Below are 18,789 nucleotides of genomic sequence, written 5' to 3'. Positions count from 1 at the left end.
CCAGTTCCTGCCAACACGGGGAGCTGCTGGAGCAGGCAGGTGGAGCTCTTGCTCTGCACCACGGCCGCCCTTCTGCGGTCTCCGCAGCCGTTTGCATTTCCTGAAACCGGAACTTGGTGTCAGAGCCGCCCCTGGGCCGGGCGGGCGCCTCAGCCATGGCCCTTCGCAAGGAGCTGCTCAAGTCTATCTGGTATGCTTTTACCGCGCTGGATGTAGAGAAGAGTGGCAAGGTCTCGAAGTCCCAGCTCAAGGTGAGGGGCCCTTACGGCCTAGGGGAGGCCGGCAGATGCACCGGCTCATGCCGCCCAGGAGCCAGGTGTGGACACCATGCCACTTTGAGGGCTCCTAGCAGTCCCAGGACCCAGGCCCGGCATGGGTGAGGGGGTGGTTCTGGGTAACTGGGCCAGCACTGCCTGGTGGGTGCTGCTACCTATCGACAGGAGGCCCCAGTGAGGTGCATGCAGACCTGCTGCCAAGAGCCCAGCGTGGGACTCTGGAGGGGAATGTGACATCATGGAGATCTGAGGGCCATGGGCCAGGACACATCCCGGGCACACGTCTCCCCAGAATCATGCTTGGGCATGCACCCTACTCCTTCCTGCCTCTTCCTCCTGGCTTTGAATTTAGAGACAGTTAGCCAGTGCTTTTCAGTCACTTCCTCCCAGAGCAGAGAAAGAGGCATAAAAGGCCTCTCCTAATCCCAAAGCAGGCTGGCCCACTGCTACCTTTGGACAGGAGAGCAGCTCCTCTCAACTCTGCCTCCCAGGTAGGACAGAGCTGGGAAGGGGGCAAGGACTGAGCAGCCCATTGTGCAGCTTCCTAGCTCACCCCAGCCCCCTCCATACATACCAGGTTGAGAAACTGTTAATTAGGCCTTGAGACATCAGGTCGATAGGGGTGGGATCTGAAACCAGAAAAATCTCCATGAGTAATAGCCTTAAAGTTCATCATCTGACTCTAGACGATTCCTGGGAGGCCAAAGAGTTTCTCTTCCTCTCCCCTTTTCCAGTCTTGGGTTAGTGCTGCCTTCCCCACCCAAGTTAGTGGCCCAAAGGACCTGCTTTCCCAGGAGGAAGCAGGACTCTAAGCAACTGGAACCAGGGAGACATTGAGGGAAAGGAACAGGGTAGGCCTCAGCTCTCTGGGACCTGTCTTTGGGATTTGTTCATTCTACAAATATTTGTTGAGCACCAACTATGGGCCCAAAATGGGACTAGACCCTGGACTTCTGGTGTCTCCTGGGTCCCCCCAAAGGAAGGGTACAGTCTTAAGGAAACCTTTATTCTAATGATCAGGATAGGAAGTGCCTGGAAACCTGACGGAGGCAAAAGGGACAGGATAGGCGTTATTCCCCAGTCCCATTCCAACCCCCCACTTTGCTGAACTTGGATGTCCCAAAGTGGTCCTATTCCATAATTTCTCCGTTAGGTGTACTTAAGCATCTAATTAATGGTTCTTGACCTCTCAGGAAGGAGAAGTGACCACCACCTTTGGTCACCTGATGACATCCTCTCTTTAATTGTAGATAATGTCATCTAGTTGGGTCCTCAGTATACACATAAGAAAAGCACATAATTCAAAATCCATTCCTGTAGAAACAGAAACTCTGTGCCCCACACCTACCTCCTATCCAGCACCTTTAATATCTTGTACGAACAATCCCAACCCCTATGGCTTGTAGCTTCCAAGGTACTCCTTTCCAATTATCCATAACCTGTGGCCCCTGTGGTCTCTCCAAGCTCTCTAGGTCCACATATGGAGGGAACAGCCCTCATAAGGCTCCCCTTTCCCTGCTGCAAATAAGGCCACCTAGCTTGAGCCTCTGTCTTGGCTTCTAACTGAGCTGATGTCCATTCCTCCACCCTCAAAGCAACAAGAGGTTGAGTATTTCCAGAGAGAATTCCCTGGGGAGCTTGCATGCTTGAACTGTCCACTGTCTGTACCACATCACAGCTCAATCTTGAGCCCACAGTAGCACTTCTGATCATATAGGACCAACAGTAGATTTCTTGCCCATCTCATCTGGGGTCACTCAACAGAAGGTTGATCCACTTTGGGAATCTGAGCAGTAGTGGAAGCTTCAGGGGTCAGGTAGGGGGTGGGGCAGAAATTGTAGGAGGGAAAGATCAGGGAGGCAGTTCTCCCCCAAGCCCACACTAGTAGATACTGGAATGGGAGGAAGTGGTGATAGTGTTGGGGGCAGGGATGCCGGAAAGGGCAAGGGAGCAATAGAGAAGTGGTCAGAAGGCAGGGTAAGAAGCAGATAAGAGAGATACACCTGTTGGCCTCACTCCCTCTCTAGAAAAGACCTAGGGAGAAGGAAAAAGATCTAGGGGTTAGCCTGTTCTTACTGAAACTGCTCTTGGCCCTGGAGTCTTTGGTTAGGACCAGTCAGAGACCTGTACCAGCTCAGAGCAAACTATGGCTGTTGGTAACAGTCACTTCTTCTCCCCTGATGTGTTGGTAGAGAGGGTGCCACTGGCTGTCCTGAACAAACCCACAGTAAGGCCAGAGGGAGAAGTTAAGAACAGCAAGTCCTCTGAGAAAAAGCCCAAAAAGTTGAGATTTTTTTTTTCCCCTGGAGAAGAGAAGTTTGGAGGACAGAGCAGATAGGTTTTCCTCTCTTTGGATTCTTTTATAAAGTATAAGACCTTTGTCCAGTTGAGCTGAGAATGTGAAAAGAGACCAGTGGGATAGGGATAGCACTTCTATCCAGGATGGATGTAAGCTGGATGTAAATAACTCAGGAGTTGAGGGCTGTGAGTTTTTGCAGGATCCCCAGAAGCTCCTTCTCTAAAGAATTTTAAGTGTGAGTGTTGGTCCAGACTGAGAGGGCTTCAAGGAGGGGAGCCCTTGGGAATGATGGATTTCCTAAGGACAACATCCCCTTTCAGAGGTCAGCAGCTTTGATTTTAAGCCCAGGTCAGCTGATAATTTGGCCTCCTCTCTCCCCATTTGCCAGGGCTGAGGGAAAACAGAGATGTGGAAGGGGCAGTGTTTCTCCGGCTTGATGAGAGTCTTGGGAGGCAGTGGGCCTAGCACTGTCCCTTGTCTGGCAGGAGAGACTGTACAGGGGCCCTTCTGCTTGGTATTGTCAGGTCTCCTAGGCTCCTGAACCTCCACATGGCACTCAGGGCAGTCCTGGTGTCTAGGGGGTTTCTCTTGCCCACTGAGAGTCTCTGGGCTTCAGGTTCTGCCTCCTCTTGGGCAGGGGACATCCTTCACCTTGGCAGAGGGAAAATTAAGAACAATGCTGGTTCAGGAGCCTGCTGGCTAGGGTCATCAACTTTGCCCTGACCCCTACCTACTGCTTGTCTCCTCAGGGAAGATTGAGAGATGGGGAGAGAGAGGATGATTTAATGATGTACAGAGCCCTTGACTCAGAGCTAGATAAGCTTGAACCCATATTGCTCCCCAGCTGGGTGACCTTAGGCAAGTCACCACCCATCTCCAAGTCTCTGATTTCTCATCTCATCAGCAGGAGAGTTGAACTCAGTGATTGCCAAGCTGTCCAGGCCAGCCTACTAAAATAAATACCTCAAGTAGGTAAAATTTGTCCTTAATGCTCTGTCCTTTCCCTTTTCTGGGCTTGTGTCTTTCCTTCAATTCCCTATAGTCAACCTTTCCAGTCTCTTCTTGTTCTCAGCAGGCACACAGCTAATCCAGAGATTCCCCATCTTTCAAATTCTCCTTGCTTCCTCCTCATGAGAGCAGTTATGCCTTAGTACCCACTGGTTAAGAATATACACTCAGGAACTCTTGAAAGGATCTGCGTCTTTTAAAAGGATCACTTAGCATCTGGATCCATTTAAAGATTGCAGCCCACCCAGGAGAGGGAGATTATGCATTTTCTCTGTAATCATTGCCTGGTACTCTTATGGATTCTCAAACCCTCTGCATCTACTTCCTGGCCAGCCAGCATTCTGAATCCTGAAGGCTGGGAACTACAGAACCAGTCCTTACAATTTATTGTTTACATGGGCCTGACATCTGCCCACGTCCCTGGTCTTGAGTTTTTAAGGGACTCCAAACCTCCAGAGAAGAACCACTTCCCCACCAGCCTCCAGAGGAAAGAGTGAAAAAATGAAGCCTCTCAAAGGTCGACAGCTGCTGACCCAGCTGTCAAGGGCTGCCTGGGTGGGTGGGGAAAACTATGGAAGTCCTCTCTGAGAAGCCTTAATGGGGGTGCCATGGCTGCCATTGCCCGGCTCTGATGTCCTCCTTGAGGTGATGGTTCCTAACCCTGGTTGTCTAAAGGAATCACCCAGGCAGTTTATGAAAAATACAGACATCAGGACCCCATCCTTGGAAACTCTGAGTCAGTAGATCTGGGCAGGACTCATCATATTTCAGTTTCACCAGCTCCCCAGGTGATTCTGATACCCAGCCAATGTTAAGAGGCAGAGCCAATATAGTTTAAAGATCAAGAGCAGGGCTCTGGAGTCAGACCATGGGCAGTCTAGATAACCTAACCTCCCTGAGCTTGACTTCCTTCTCTGTAAAATGAGGATGAGAGTCCCTGCCTCCAGGGCTGTCAGGATTGACTGAGATCAGCTGGTGAGTTCCTGCACACCTCTGGTCTCCACCCTAGCCATTTCCCCATTTCCTCTCCAGCATGACCCCTCCCCTGGTCACACCCTCCTTGCCCCCACACCCACCACCCACACCCCGGCACAGGAAGCCTGGCAGACTGAGGCCGGCTGAGCTCTGGTGGGAGGCCCTGAGCTCTTGAGTGTCTGGGGCCTTTGATTCCTCCTTGTCCTGACACCTGGCAGCTCACAGGGGCAGGGCTTCTGCTTTAGAGGACAGTGTGGGCAAGTGGACCAAGGTGAGGAATGTCTCAAATAACTGAGAAGCCTGAAGAGCTGTGTGGCAGGTTCAATTCTAGGATGGAGGAGCACACATCATCTCTTTTATCCCCTTTCTAGAGATACGAAAACTGAGAGGCCCAGTGAGGTTAAGTGACTTGCTCAGAGGGATTTAAGCCATCTGGCGACTTTTGTGTTTTCTCTACTACTTCCCAAAAAGAAATTAAGTTCATTCAGCAGATATTTACTAGGTGTTGGTTATGCGCCAGGCCCAAGGAAACAGCAGTGAATAAAACAGACAAAAATCCCCAGCCTGGTGGCACTGACATTCTAGTCAGAGGAGACAGATGATAAACAAAATAAATGTGTAAACTAAATTGTGTGTTGGAAGATGATATGTGACATGGAGGAAACTAAAACAGAAACGGGGGTAGGGAGTATGGGTGTGGGTGGAGGTACTTAACAGATTTAAATAAGGTGGTTAGGGAAGGGCTTCCTGAGAAGCTGACATCCAAGTAAAGACCAGGAGAGGGTGGGAGCCATGCCATGACCTGGGAGGAAAATGTTCCAGGCAGCGGGTACAGCAAGTACAGAGACCCTGAGGCAGGAGTGTGCCTGGCTTTGCTTGAGGAACACCAAGGAGGCCAGACTGGCTGGAGAGGAGTGAGCAAGAGGGACGAGGTCAGAGAAGGTGCAGCAGACCAGGTCACCTGGGGCCTGGAAGCCTCTGGGAGCACTGGAGTTTTTCCTTGGCAAATGACAGGAAGCCACTAGAGCATTTGCTAGACTTGAGGAGTCAGAAACATTCAGCATATGGGGGGCATTGTCAGAGCTCTGGAGGGGGATTGGGGTTGGAATCCTTGCAGCCCTCAAGGAATGTAGAACATCCAGAAATACACAAACAGGGAAAAGCAAAAGAATATTATTACAGTGCAACCTAATAACAGGGCAAAGTAGTAACAGTGGTTAATGGCACCCTAGGTTTTTTTATCTCTATTGTTTTAAAAAAAAATTGTTATGAAAATAATATATGCTCCTGGTTAAAAAAAAATTGGGGTGCAGAAGAATATACAGTTAAAGAAGATGAAAGTTCCTCCCCTGTCCTTTACCTCTCTCTCAGGGAGGTGATCACTGTTAACAGTTTGCTGAGTCTTCTAGAGTTTTTCCTATGTACAAATAAACATATTAGGTTGGACCATATGACAATGATGACATTTAATCATTTTCAACCCACTAAAATAGCAGTTTCATATGGTTCAACCTAATATTTACATGCATATTTATTTTACTAACATTTCACTCTGCCACTTGCTATTTTCTCCTGCTAGTACATATTCATATTTTTCCATGTCTGTTCACACAAATATAATAATAAAAATAGCTCAGTTTTTATCAAGCAATGCTCTATGCACCTGGTACAGTGGTAAGCTCTTCACTTGAAACAACCCTGTGGAGTAGGCACCATAATAATACACAAAGGAGGAGACTGAGGTCTTAGAGAAGTTAAATCACTTGCCTATGGGCACACAAGTGGCAGAAACTAGAATTTTTCCAACCACACATAACAGTCCATGAGATGGTATACCCTGATTATGAAATCATCCCCTAATGGAGACTCAGCCTCTGATTCTTCAAATTATAAACAATGAACATCCTTATAAGTGTAGTTCTGCTCCTTTGAGCATCTGTAGGTTGGATAATTAGAATTGCTGGGACCAAGTTCATGCCCAATTTAAAGTTTAATAGATTCTTGCCTTCTAGAAAGACTGTACCAATACCTACCTTACCAGTAGGGTATTTAGAGTCCTCATTTCTCCACAACCTCCTCAGCACCTGATACCATCAATCTTTTGCATCCTTGTCAATTTGTTAGGTAAAAAGTAGTGCTTTCCATACAAGAAGAGAACTAACATTTCCTCTGTGCAGACACTAGTCTCACTTTCCATATATACCAATTCAGTCTACCTTCAAGCCCATCTCATCTGCATGACAAACATTATCCCCCATTTTATTGACAGTGAAACTGAGGCTCAGAGGGGTGAAGGGGTTTACTCAAGACTCCACAACTAGAAAGTGAAGGTCCCTGGCCTTCCATGTTCCCTCACTGAAGTGTAGCCATTTGGCTGGGGCTGTGTAAGAAGACTCCCTTGAAGAGGTGCTTTAAAAGGCTTGAAGAATGATAAGGGTATAGGTAGTTTGGAAAGAGGCAGAATGGCAGCAGATAGAAATCTGTAAAACACTTAACACTGTCACTTCAGAACTGATCAGTAGATGTTTGTCATTATAATTCTTTTGTATCACTCACCCTGGATTTTAAGTTCTAGGCATTGAGCTATTGGCACCTCTTAGAGTAGTGAATGGTATCCTGTGACCACAGATGTGTTAATCAGGACTTTTTGTTGATGTGATAGAAACTAAAGTCAAAATGGCTTAAAGGAAGGGGTACTTGTTGGCTCATGTAGCTAAAACTCTGAGCAAAGAAGTAGCTTCAAGCATGGCTGGATCCAGGTCTTCCAGTGATGACTCTCTTTATCCCTTGGCTCTGCCCTTCTCACTGTTGGCTTTACTCTCAGGCAAGCACTTCCTACACTGGGCCAAAGATGCCAGCTGCAGTCCAAGTTTACCTTCTAACAGAGTATACCTCTTTTCTTCTAGAGGACGCAAAGATCCTAAGGCTAGTTCTCATTGGCCTAGATTTGGTCTGATGTACCCACCCCTGCAACTGAGCAGAATGGGTGTGCAAAAAATGCTTAGCTCTACTTGTAACTTAAACCACAGATATTGAGAATGGGGGAAAAGTATTTCCCAAAGGAAAATCATGTCCATTTTCAAAATAAAAGATGAAAGTTCATCATCAGGAAGAAATCTCTAGAACAAGAGAAAGCGAAACCAAAGGTGGCACATGAGATAATTTGAGGAGTGTGGGATTAAGGTTGAAGAGAGAGGCAGGGATGCCTGCCTAGAGGGAAGTGAGGGAAAAGAGAAACACTGACCCCCTCACTGTGCCCCTCAACTTCCCACTTTGCTAAAGAGAACCTGAGGTCCAAGAGAACAGTCAAGAGAAGTCCCAATCCTTTCTCCTTCTCCTTTCTCAAAGGAGAATAAAGAAATGAAGACTTGGTACACCCAACATCTCTGAAAAGTTGCCAGGTCCTGCCTCAGAGGAACTGATCCCAAGGTGAACTGTTGATGGTGTGCAGAAGAGGGTCTAGCTGCTGTGGGACAGAAAGATGAACAGAGCGCTTGTCTCCAGGGTCCACAGTCCGGTCAGAGAGAGTGGCTTAGGATCAATATTCTTATAGGGGAGCAACCTTTCGACCATGCACATCCAGTTCCAACCTCGGCTCTGCCATTTTCTCTTAAATTCTCCAAGCTTCAGTATCGTCATCTGGAAAACAGGGGTAATATTATCTATGTTATCAGGCTTGTTGTGGGGATTAGATTTGGGGGTACAAAAGAATCTCTTATAGGGGCTAGTACATATTAGGTCACAATACTGATGACTTTTAGTCATTCACAGTTGTCTGTGACAAGTGCTATTAAAGAATTACTCCAAGGCAGTTTTATTTTTATCTGTTCTTGTTCAAACTTCAATCCCTTTGTTCTAATGACCTGGGTTTTCTGAGTGTACTTCTGTGGCCCCCCTCCCCCCACTGTCATGGCTACCATGACTTCTAGGCCTTACTCTCCCCCTGGAACATTTTTCATGGCCCTCTCCAGCTCCCTTCAGTCTCTCAGTCTCTCCGTAAGAAAGGGGTGGGGGTGGGGGGAAGAATTCTCAGTTGCAAAAATACTACAAAACCCATGCAGAGAATTCCAACATACCCACCCACCCCCAGATATCCAGATCCACCAAACATTTTGCCACATTTTACATTTGCTGTACCCTTCTATCTGTCTGTCTGTCTGTACATCTATTTATTTGTCTCCCTGTTATTGAACGTTTAAGTGTAGGTTGTGTACGTCAAGCTCCTCAAACCCTTGATACTTTCATGTACATTTCCTAAAAACAAGTATATTCACGTATAAATTCAGTTATCAAGTTCAAGAACTTTAACACTGATATAAAGCTTAGAGTCTATATTCCATTTTTTTTCATATATGCCAATAATGTTCCTTTGAGCTTTTTCTCCTCCATTATTAGATTCAGTGAATTGCATATAACTGTCATTGTCCTTTTAGTTTTTGTTTTTGTTTTTTTTAAATTATGGAAACCCTTTGGTGTCTCTTAAGGAGCAGTGACTGGAACAGCACATACCCTCCCCAGAGCAGACACACCTGGGTGCTAGGCACACTGCAGCCTAAACACTGAGTCTTTGATGGAAAAATGATAAATTGGGGGCCTCTTTCCTGGGGTAGCAGGCTCCCTCCCTATGGGCAGCCCAATATTGTGGGAAGCACTTGGGCTTTGGATTCTGATAGAGCTGGATTTGAATCCCAGGCTCTTGTTCACTGTGGATCCTTGGGCAAGTTACTGAACTTTTCTGTAGAAGGTTAAGAGCATGGCTGCCTGGGTTTGAATCCCAGTTCTGCCATCTCTCTGACCTTGGGCAAGTTACTTAACATGTCAGGGCCTCAGGAGTTTTTCCATGTGTAAAATGAGAATATTCATAGTTGTTATGGGGATTAAGTGAATTATATGTAAAGTGCTTAGCACAGTGCTCGGCACATAGTAAGTATGTAAGTTTTAGTTGTTATTGAATTGAACAATGTGTGCAGAGGACTTAGCCAGTACAGGGGTGTGGATGAGCAGGGAGGTCCTTTGGCCCTATTTTGACTGGGCACAGAAAAGCAAACCACCACTCTGTCTCAGGTGCTGTCCCACAACCTGTACACGGTCCTGCACATCCCCCACGACCCTGTGGCCCTGGAGGAGCACTTCCGAGATGATGACGACGGCCCTGTGTCCAGCCAGGGTTACATGCCCTACCTCAACAAGTACATCCTGGACAAGGTGAGGGCCCAGCTGGGCATGGAGGGTACCTCTAACCCCTCCTCACATCCCCAGCCTGGCTAGCACCCCAGGACATTGCCACCCTAACACCTCCCCTGCAATAAACTCCCACTTCTGCCCTCTCTGTCTATCCCTGCTCTCCCATCTCCATCCCTCACATCCCAGCTGCTTACCCCTCTTTGTCCCCCTCAGCTCACCTTCAGTCTACGTTATTTCTATCCTGGCCTCCACCCTTCCCAAAACCTTCCATCCTTTCCCTGCAGAGGTCAACCTCCAGCTTCTGTCAAAAAAGGCTCTTTAGCTCCCCCCTACTATACTATTCCCCTGCTCTTCCCAGCTGTCACTGTCTTCCCAGCTTCCTCTTGGCTTTCCACTCCCCACTGGGCTTTCCCTCCTTTCTCCCCTGGGCTAATGGACTAGAGTTTCTCTATTGGCAGGGAACTTGGGTTGGTAGAGGGATGGGAGGATTGGAGTCAGCTCAGGGATTCCTCAGTTTTGAGCTCTGACTCATCAGGATGGTGAGCAGGGGCATAAATGAATCCAAGAAACCAAGCTGGAGCCTAGTTTGGTTGTAGAGCAGGGATGGGGCAGCCATCTTGACTTCAGGCAGTCATCTTGGCTGACTGACAGGCCTGGTGGTAGGTGGAGGAGGGGGCTTTTGTTAAGGAGCATTTTGACGAGCTCTGCTGGACCCTGACGGCCAAGAAGAACTATCAACCAGATAGCAACGGGAATAGCCTGCTCTCCAATCAGGATGCCTTCCGCCTCTGGTGCCTCTTCAACTTCCTGTCTGAGGACAAGTACCCTCTGATCATGGTTCCTGATGAGGTGAGGGTGATGAGAGCCCCAGGGACTGAGTCACCTGGGGCCAGGCCTCAGCAAAAACCACGAAGGAGGCCAAATCTGCCCTCTATTTTCCCACATCACCTTTCTTTACTGTGTCCCCACCCTGGTCTGTCCATGCCAAACTGTCTCCAGATGCCTAGAACTGTCCATGTCAGAGTAATTGTGCCTTCTTCCAGGAGAACCAAAATTACAGTTCCATCAGGGCTTTGCTAGCCCTCATAGTAGGCAAACTATCTGAAAATGCTGTTTACACAGATCTGTAAATGACTGGCACATTACTGAGCACATAAAAATGGAACATTTAGGATCAAAGGATGGATTTTAGGCACTTTGGCAATCCAGGAAGGGAGCTATGTGGGGGGAAGAGAGAACTACCTAGGACATCCGTCCAATTATTCCAAGTGGACACCCATGTCTGGCTCTCTCGTTCCAGACTTTTCCCTTATTGTCTTCTACAACACAATGTAAGAACCACTTCTACAGTATAGAAAAGGTCCAGAATCTAGCCCCTGCCTCAAGTCACAGGTGAAAAACATGCTCCCCCTTTCCTCTCCACCTGCACCCCTCTTCTGTTCCTCACTTCTTTTCCCTTCCAATTGGATCTTCTCCTGACCCTTCAGCCCTCCTGATGGCTGTGGAGATGTCAGAGTGAATTTGATTAGGGAATACAGGGCAGCGGGCCTCTGTATTTACAAGAAGGAGTCCTGGCATGTCTAACTGCACTCAGATTTGTGACCTTGCTTCTGTCTGTGGGAAGGAAGAGGGGAGCTATCTGTGCCCTGAACTGTTCCCTCCCCTTCCGCAGCTGAAACCCAGTAGCACCCAGAATGAAAGTTCTGGAGAAAGTTTCCCAAGAAGCTGAGGGGGCAGGAAGAGGACATGTTTCCATTTGCACAGACACCTGGCTGGCAGAGGTGCCAGTCAGGGCAGGGCAGTCTCTCAGAGGCCAGGAGGCCACCTGCTTGCTGTGATCAGCACTCAGAGTGAACGAACTGCAGCAGGATGTACCCCAACCACTACTTCCTGTTCCTCTGTGACAAGTTTCCTGTCCCTGCCTGCTCACCCCACCCCCAATCCCCTTGCCCTGCTGCAAGGAAGGATCCCTAGGCTTGGAGCTTGGGGCTTGGAATAAGGACCTGAGTGGGATTCAGGTGGTCCACAATCCAAGTTCTGGCTGCCACCCGCATGCTGTGTGACTTTGAGAAAGTCACCTACCCTTTGGGTCTTGATTTTGTCACCTGCAAAGTGAGGGTATTGGATGTGAAATCTCTTCCACCCCCTAACATTTTCTATGATTTGCTGCCCTGCCTCATTCCCAGTCCTCAGCTCCCACCTTCTTCCTGCCCTTAGTTTAAAGCAGGAAGGCATGACTTGAGGTTGGGGAGGAGGAAATCCAGATTGGGACTGGGGCTCCAGCAGCATCTCCAATCTCTACCCTAGTCTCCACCAGTACCTGGTTCTCTGGACCAGCAACCCCCTGCCCCTGGTCCCCTCTGCCTGGGCTCTGGGAGACAGATGGGAGCGCCCCCTGGTGTTGGTGCAGCCTGCTGCAGCCATCAGGTCTTCCTTCTCCCTTCCAGGTGGAATACTTGCTGAAGAAAGTGCTCAGCAGCATGAGCTTGGAGGTGGGCTTGGGTGAGCTGGAGGAGCTGCTGGCTCAGGAGGCTCACGTGGCTCAGACCACTGGGGGTCTCAGTGTCTGGCAGTTCCTGGAGCTCTTCAACTCCGGCCGCTGCCTGCGGGGTGTGGGGCGGGACACCCTCAGCATGGCCATCCACGAAGTCTACCAGGAGCTCATCCAGGATATCCTGAAGCAGGTCAGGCAAAACTGGGAATTAGGGGAGGATTCCAAGGACAGGTGAAGGGGGTTCCTGTGAAGCTTCTGACTTTGCTCTGGGTGGCAGGGCTACCTGTGGAAGCGAGGGCACCTGAGGAGGAACTGGGCAGAACGCTGGTTCCAGCTGCAGCCCAGCTGCCTCTGCTACTTTGCCAGTGAAGACTGCAAGGAGAAAAGGGGCACTATCCCATTGGACTCCCACTGCTGCGTGGAGGTGAGGGGGCAGGTGAAGGGGTGGGGGATGTAGAGCCCAGAGGGTCTCCAGAGTGGTGTGAAGGCAAGTGGGTCAAGAGGAGGGCTAATGGGAAAAAAAGCCACAATTTCACAAATCTCTGCTTAGATGAGTGTAAACCAAATAGACTTAGGTGCCTTGACGCCATTCTCACTAAGATCAGCATTTTTTTTTTAAAACTAAAACCACAAATCGAATACCAAAGTTGTTGGTGAATAATGTGGATTTTGCTAAAGATTTCAGAGGAAATGGCTTATGTCTCACACTGCATAGCAAAACATTCTAAAAATTCTCTCTCCTTCCCCCAAATTCCATTTCCTTTGGCAACTCCACACACCTCCCTATTCTCTATACTGCTCTCATCTTCCTCTTCCTTTCCGTTTTCCTCCCTTGGTTCTATCCATTTTTGTCACATAAAGAAACAGTTGTCACAGTATAAAGAACACAGATCCAGGCAGAAACCCTAGCTACACCACTAATAGGCATGTGACTTGGGCAAGTTCCTGGACCTCTTAGAGTCTCAGTTTCCTTCTCTATAAAGAGGAGCTAATAAAGCCTGGCTGGCAAAGTTTTGGGGAAGGGGAGATAAAATAATGCATATAAAGCACCATTCAGTATGTGGTGTAAGCTTAGTGAAGGCAGGGATTCGTTCTGTTAGGTACACCAAATGCCTGTAATAATGAGTGGTATTCAGTAGATGTGCCAAAAATATCTGCAGAATGAATGAACAGAGAGCTTTGACAGCAGTTGGGGCTTTGTGAAAATGAATGGTTATGGGTAGTGAGGACACTGTTACTGGAGGTGTTCAAGTAAGAGCTGCATAAACACGAAATGAATGGCTACCATGTGCCAGGCCCCATGGAGAGATACCAAGATGAAAATGTCCCACCTCTACCTTCAAAGAGCAAAGGTTCCAGAGCTGCCAGCACACAATTATTCCCCAAACTAACTGTCCAAGTGGGGCCAGGCTCTTGGCACATTGGGAGACGTGTCCTGGGAAGATGGTCAGCCAGGAGGGCTCGGGGCTTGAGCTGGAGCCCTCAGTGAAGCCAGCCGGGCCGGGGCCACCTGCCCTTCCCCAGGTGCTGCCAGACCGCGATGGGAAGCGCTGCATGTTCTGTGTGAAGACCGCCTCCCGCACGTTCGAGATGAGCGCCTCAGACACGCGCCAGCGCCAGGAGTGGACGGCTGGTGAGTGCTTGCTGGGTGGCCTGAGTCTGGCTGGGCGTCAGTCGCATCATCAGTGGAATGGGGATGATAACACGTTGTTCAGTGGGAAGCTGAAGCCCGGACCAGAGAAAGTCCTAAAGCCCTTTTCTGGCGACGCGCAGCTTCGAGGCTTCCCTGCCTCCGACTGACCCCGTCCCTCTCCCTCCGCAGCCATCCAGACTGCGATACGGCTGCAGGCCGAGGGGAAGACATCGCTGCATAAGGACCTGAAGCAGAAGAGACGCGAGCAGCGGGAGCAGCGGGAGCGGCGCCGGGCAGCCAAGGAAGAGGAGCTGCTGCGGCTGCAGCAGCTGCAGGAGGAGAAAGAGAGGAAGCTGCAGGAGCTGGAGCTGCTGCAGGAGGCGCAGCGACAGGCGGAGCGCTTGCTGCAGGAGGAGGAGGAGCGGCGCCGAAGCCAGCACCGCGAGCTGCAGCAGGCGCTCGAGGGCCAATTGCGCGAAGCGGAGCAGGTGGGGTCAGCGCCTAGGGCGGAGCGGGTGGGCTGAGTCCGGCGAGGCTTGCCTGCCGAGGAATGTGGAGTGGGCGGGGCCTGGGCGGAGCCTGGGCCGTGGGCTGAAGGATGTGTGTTGGCGCGAGGCTTGGAATGATGTCCTGTATGGGAAGAGCCTGTGGATTGAAAGATGGCTATGGAACTGGGCCTGTCAGAGGCGGGACCTCTCAGGGGTTAAGGAAGCTGGGGTCGGGGACCCGACTGAAGGATAAGTTGAGATGAGGGATGGTGTGGGGCGGAGCCTGAACTGACGGGTTGTTGGGGGGTGGGAATTGAGCGGTCGATGTAGGGTAGAACCTGGTTCTAGGACCTTGGCTGGGGCTTGGACCCAAGTTCAAGCAAAAGACCGTGTGATTAGAGATTACTTCAGACCAAGGCTGGACTAAGTTGGATGAGACTTGAACTGAGTTTGCAATGAAATCAACTTGGGGAATGCAGGATGAGAGGAAGGCAGAATGTATGTGGAAGCCGGCAAGGCATGCAGAAGCAGTTAGATTTAGTGTTAAGAGGTCTGGATCTGGAGTCAGAGACAAGTGGATTCAATCCCAACTCAACCTTTTAGGAACCATGTGATCTCAGGCAAGTTACTTAGCTATTCTGTGCCTTGGTTTTCTCATCAGTAAAATGTTGAAGCTAATAGTACTTTATCATTACTATTATTATTATTAAAGTCAATGCTAGTAAGGTGATGGCCTGAGCCCCTTTCCCTCACATGACATCTGTTTGTTGACTATTATCTGACCCAGCCAGGCTCTTGGAAAAGGAGTCAGGTGAGGAACTCTCCAACACAGAGGGACTCCCCCTACCCTCACCTCCAGATAGCCTAGCTGAGCCTGTATAGCCCCCTGCCTCATGTTCCCAGTGACCTGGCTCTGCATCCCTGTGCAGGCCCGGGCCTCCATGCAGGCTGAGATGGAGCAGAAGGAGGAGGAGGCTGCCCGGCAGCGACAGCGCATCCAGGAGCTGGAGGAGATGCAGCAGAGGCTGCAGGAGGCCCTGCAACTGGAGGTGAAAGCTCGGCGAGACGAGGAGTCGGTGCGTCTCGCCCAGACCAGGTAGGCCTGTGGGACCCGTCCTGGTGCCTACTCCTCACATCCCCAGTCTTCCTGCTTGCCAAGCACCTGAAAGGTGTCTTGGGACTGGAGACTACAGAGTGCATACCCGGCAGACTGCTGGAGGAGGAGGAGGAGAAGCTGAAGCAGTTGATGCAGCTGAAAGAGGAACAGGAGCGCTACATTGAGCGGGCACAGCAGGAGAAGCAAGAACTGCAGCAGGAGATGGCACAGCAGAGCCGCTCCCTGCAGCAGGCCCAGCAGCAGCTTGAGGAGGTGCGGCAGAACCGGCAGAGGGCCGATGAGGATGTGGAGGTGAGGCCTGGGGTGGGATAGGGGAGAGGTTAGAAGGTGGGCACGTTAGCCTGCAGGCTTTGGGGGCTGGCTGCCTTCCCTCAAGTCCTGGCTCTTCCACCAACTGGCTGTGTGATCTTGGACAAATTGCCTAACCTTTCTGAGTTTAAAGCCTCTCCCTTGGAAAGGGGGCCTACTATGGATTAAACAAGATAACACATGATAGTATATAACAAGTGCTGCAGAAATTTTAGCTGCTATTTTTATCATTATTATTTGTCCAGGCAAAACTTTTTCCTCCTTCTCTTCCAAGCTCCTTTCTTGTTATGCTGTACTATGCCTTTCCTCCTTGGAGCCTGACTCTTTATAGAAGAGGGGGTCTTTATTTTTTATTTTAATTTTTGATGTTTTATTTTTATTAATATTGATTATTTTACTTTGCTTTGTTGGCTTACATAGTTATTGTAAAAAAAATCAAACAATGCAGAAAAATGTGACATAGAAAGAAAAAGCTCCCCTATGGTCCCTGCTCTCCCCCACTCTACTCTCCTGACCACTCCTAATGACTTGGTGAACTTTGGAGCAGAGGTTCTTGCTTGAGATGTTGGAGCTGGTATGGTCCAGGGGTTTTGAGCTCAGTGCATGTCCCTGGGCAAGTCACTTGACCTCTTTGGAACTTGTGTTCGTTGTTAACGTCTGCTTTGGGGGTTAAATAAGATAATAAATATGCTTAGCATGTCTTAGCTGTTCAATAAATGGCAACTATTATTATTTTTGACCATTTGTGGGTCCATGAGTCCCCTGAAATTGGATGCAAACTCTGTTCATGTATATAACTTCTCATGAACTTTCTGGGAAGATGATCAAGACCCCCTGCCATGAATAGTGGTTCTGACCCACCCCACCCCCTGGTCCCACCCCTACAGGCTGCCCAGCAGAAGTTGCGCCAGGCCAGCACCAACGTGAAACACTGGAATGTCCAGATGAACCGGCTCATGCATCCAATTGAACCTGGAGGTGAGAAGGATTAGACCCCGGAGCTTTCTCTGCAGGGAAAGGAGGGAGAAGGAAGGAAGAAAGGGATACCTCCAGATCTTTAGGGCCAGTAGAGGTAGGACTGAAAGTCAGGAGGTTCCCCTCTTCTGCAGGGCTGAGGTAAGGCTTCTTAACTTTTCCCTTTCACACACACCTTTCTCCTTACTCATGGCCATCTTCTCTCTGCCAGACAAACGTCCCACCACCAGCAGCTCCTTCACAGGCTTCCAGCCCTCTCTACTTGCCCGTCGTGACTCCTCCCTAAAGCGCATGACCCGTTGGGGATCCCGGGGCAACAGGACCCCCTCACCTGTTGAGCAGCAGAAGTCCTTCAACGGTGGAGATGAGACCCCTGTCCCGACTTCTACCCCTCAGGAAGATAAACTGGACCCAGCACCAGAAAATTAGCCTCTGTTAGCCCCTTGTTCCCCTGACCTCATGCCCACCAGGACCTGGCCACAGCTGGCCTGTGGGTGACACCAGCCCCTGCTAGGTGAGGGAGCTGAGATCCTGGTGCCAGCGCCCCAGGCCCTCCAACTATAAAACAGTCCAGGGTGGAACCTGGTTCATCATTCGCACCAGTCCCAGGCCCCAGACCAACGTGGCTGCCTAGGATGTTGATTCGTGAGAACTTGGCCCTGTGCCTTAGCCCCAAGGACCCAGTGACCTGGTCTGGGACAGAGAGATTACAAGCAAGTCGGGAGCCATCTGCCCCCAGGCTCCCACCAAGTTGGGGAGGCACATTTCTAAATAAAACTGCTCTTGGAATGATTATTGGCTCAAGTCTGGTGTCCATCTCTCCCACATTTCCCTCCTTCCCTCAAGGCCAGTTATAGATAATTCCCAGAGACAGTAAGGTACAGAGCAGCAGTTAGGAACATAGACTCTGGAGCTAGACTTTCTGGGTTCCAAACCTGGCTCTGCCACTTACTAACTGCATGGCTTTGGTCAAGTTTCTTCACATCTCTGAGCGTCAGTTTTCACATTGGTAAAATGGAAATAATTTTGATAAAATGTCTTTCCTTTTTTGAGAGGCTTCTGCAACTGGATACTTCTGATTCTGGACTTCTTACCTATTTCCCACGTGCTTATTTGACATGCTCCACCTAAATGGGGAGCATCCTCCCTACCATTGTAAAAAAGTCCATTTTCATTTCTTAACCCAGTCTTAAGGACCTGGAAGGGACCTGTCCATCCCAACCTGTCCCTTAAGGTATACAATGAAAAGGGAGCTAGCAACTGAGAGGCAGTCTGGTAGAAGAAGTTGACTTTGTCATCTGGCAATGAACAAAACTTGACTCTGATGCTTATGATCAGTGGGTAACCGCCTCCTCTCCACCATCAGTAAAGGATGGCATACACTACCAAGCCACACCCCTTGGCTATCAGGATGGTGGAACTATGAGGGATGTTTTTCTTCCTTCTGATACTATTTTCTTCCAACTTTTTGAAATGAGTGTGCATTGCTTTTGTAATCTAAATGCCAACCTCCTTGTCCTTCGAGGTGGAAATAAGAATGGCTCAAATCCCCAATTTCATGGCATGTGGAATTCAAAGCCCTCCTTATGATTTCTGCAAATTTCTCTGGATTTATATTCTCTTAAATACCTCTGCCTCTGGTTTCCTCCTTTTGAAGTGCTGTTGCTATTTTGCAGTTCAGAAATCCAGAAATGAAACAGTCCTTCCTGGGGACTCCCGACACCTCTTCCCACAGAAAACATTCATGAATATAGAAGACATTATGATGCTCTGGGGCAACAAAAAGTGCAGATAACCTAATTGTCCAACCACAGAAAAATGGTTGGGTAAATTATGCTGTATCCTCATGACGGAATTTTATGCAGCCATTAAAAATTATGCCTACAAAGAGTTGGTAATGAAGTACAAAAAATGTTTATGTTCTAATATTAAGTGGGAAAATGTAGAATAAGAATAAGAACATATGCATAGAGTGAAATCACACTGTCTGAAAACTAAAAATTAGTATAGAAAAAAGACTGGAAGAAATACA

General features: G+C 49.1%; 1 protein-coding gene across 1 annotated transcript; it reads left to right on the top strand.

Annotated features, from left to right (window-relative positions):
- The first annotated feature begins 99 nt into the window (after positions 1–99).
- DEF6 (DEF6 guanine nucleotide exchange factor) lies at positions 100–17,550 on the top strand. Its single transcript, XM_037844141.1, has 11 exons — positions 100–251; positions 9,622–9,762; positions 10,405–10,590; positions 12,189–12,425; positions 12,513–12,659; positions 13,760–13,868; positions 14,058–14,356; positions 15,286–15,452; positions 15,566–15,764; positions 16,670–16,760; positions 16,969–17,550. The coding sequence occupies exons 1-11, from the start codon at positions 156–158 to the stop codon at positions 17,184–17,186; spliced, it is 1,890 nt and encodes a 629-aa protein (XP_037700069.1). The 5' UTR covers positions 100–155; the 3' UTR covers positions 17,187–17,550.
- Positions 17,551–18,789: the final 1,239 nt, after the last annotated feature.

Source organism: Choloepus didactylus, chromosome 7 (genome assembly GCF_015220235.1).
Source record: "Choloepus didactylus isolate mChoDid1 chromosome 7, mChoDid1.pri, whole genome shotgun sequence".
In the NCBI taxonomy this organism is placed as follows: domain Eukaryota; kingdom Metazoa; phylum Chordata; class Mammalia; order Pilosa; family Megalonychidae; genus Choloepus; species Choloepus didactylus.
This window is presented reverse-complemented; position numbering and strand designations above follow the sequence as displayed.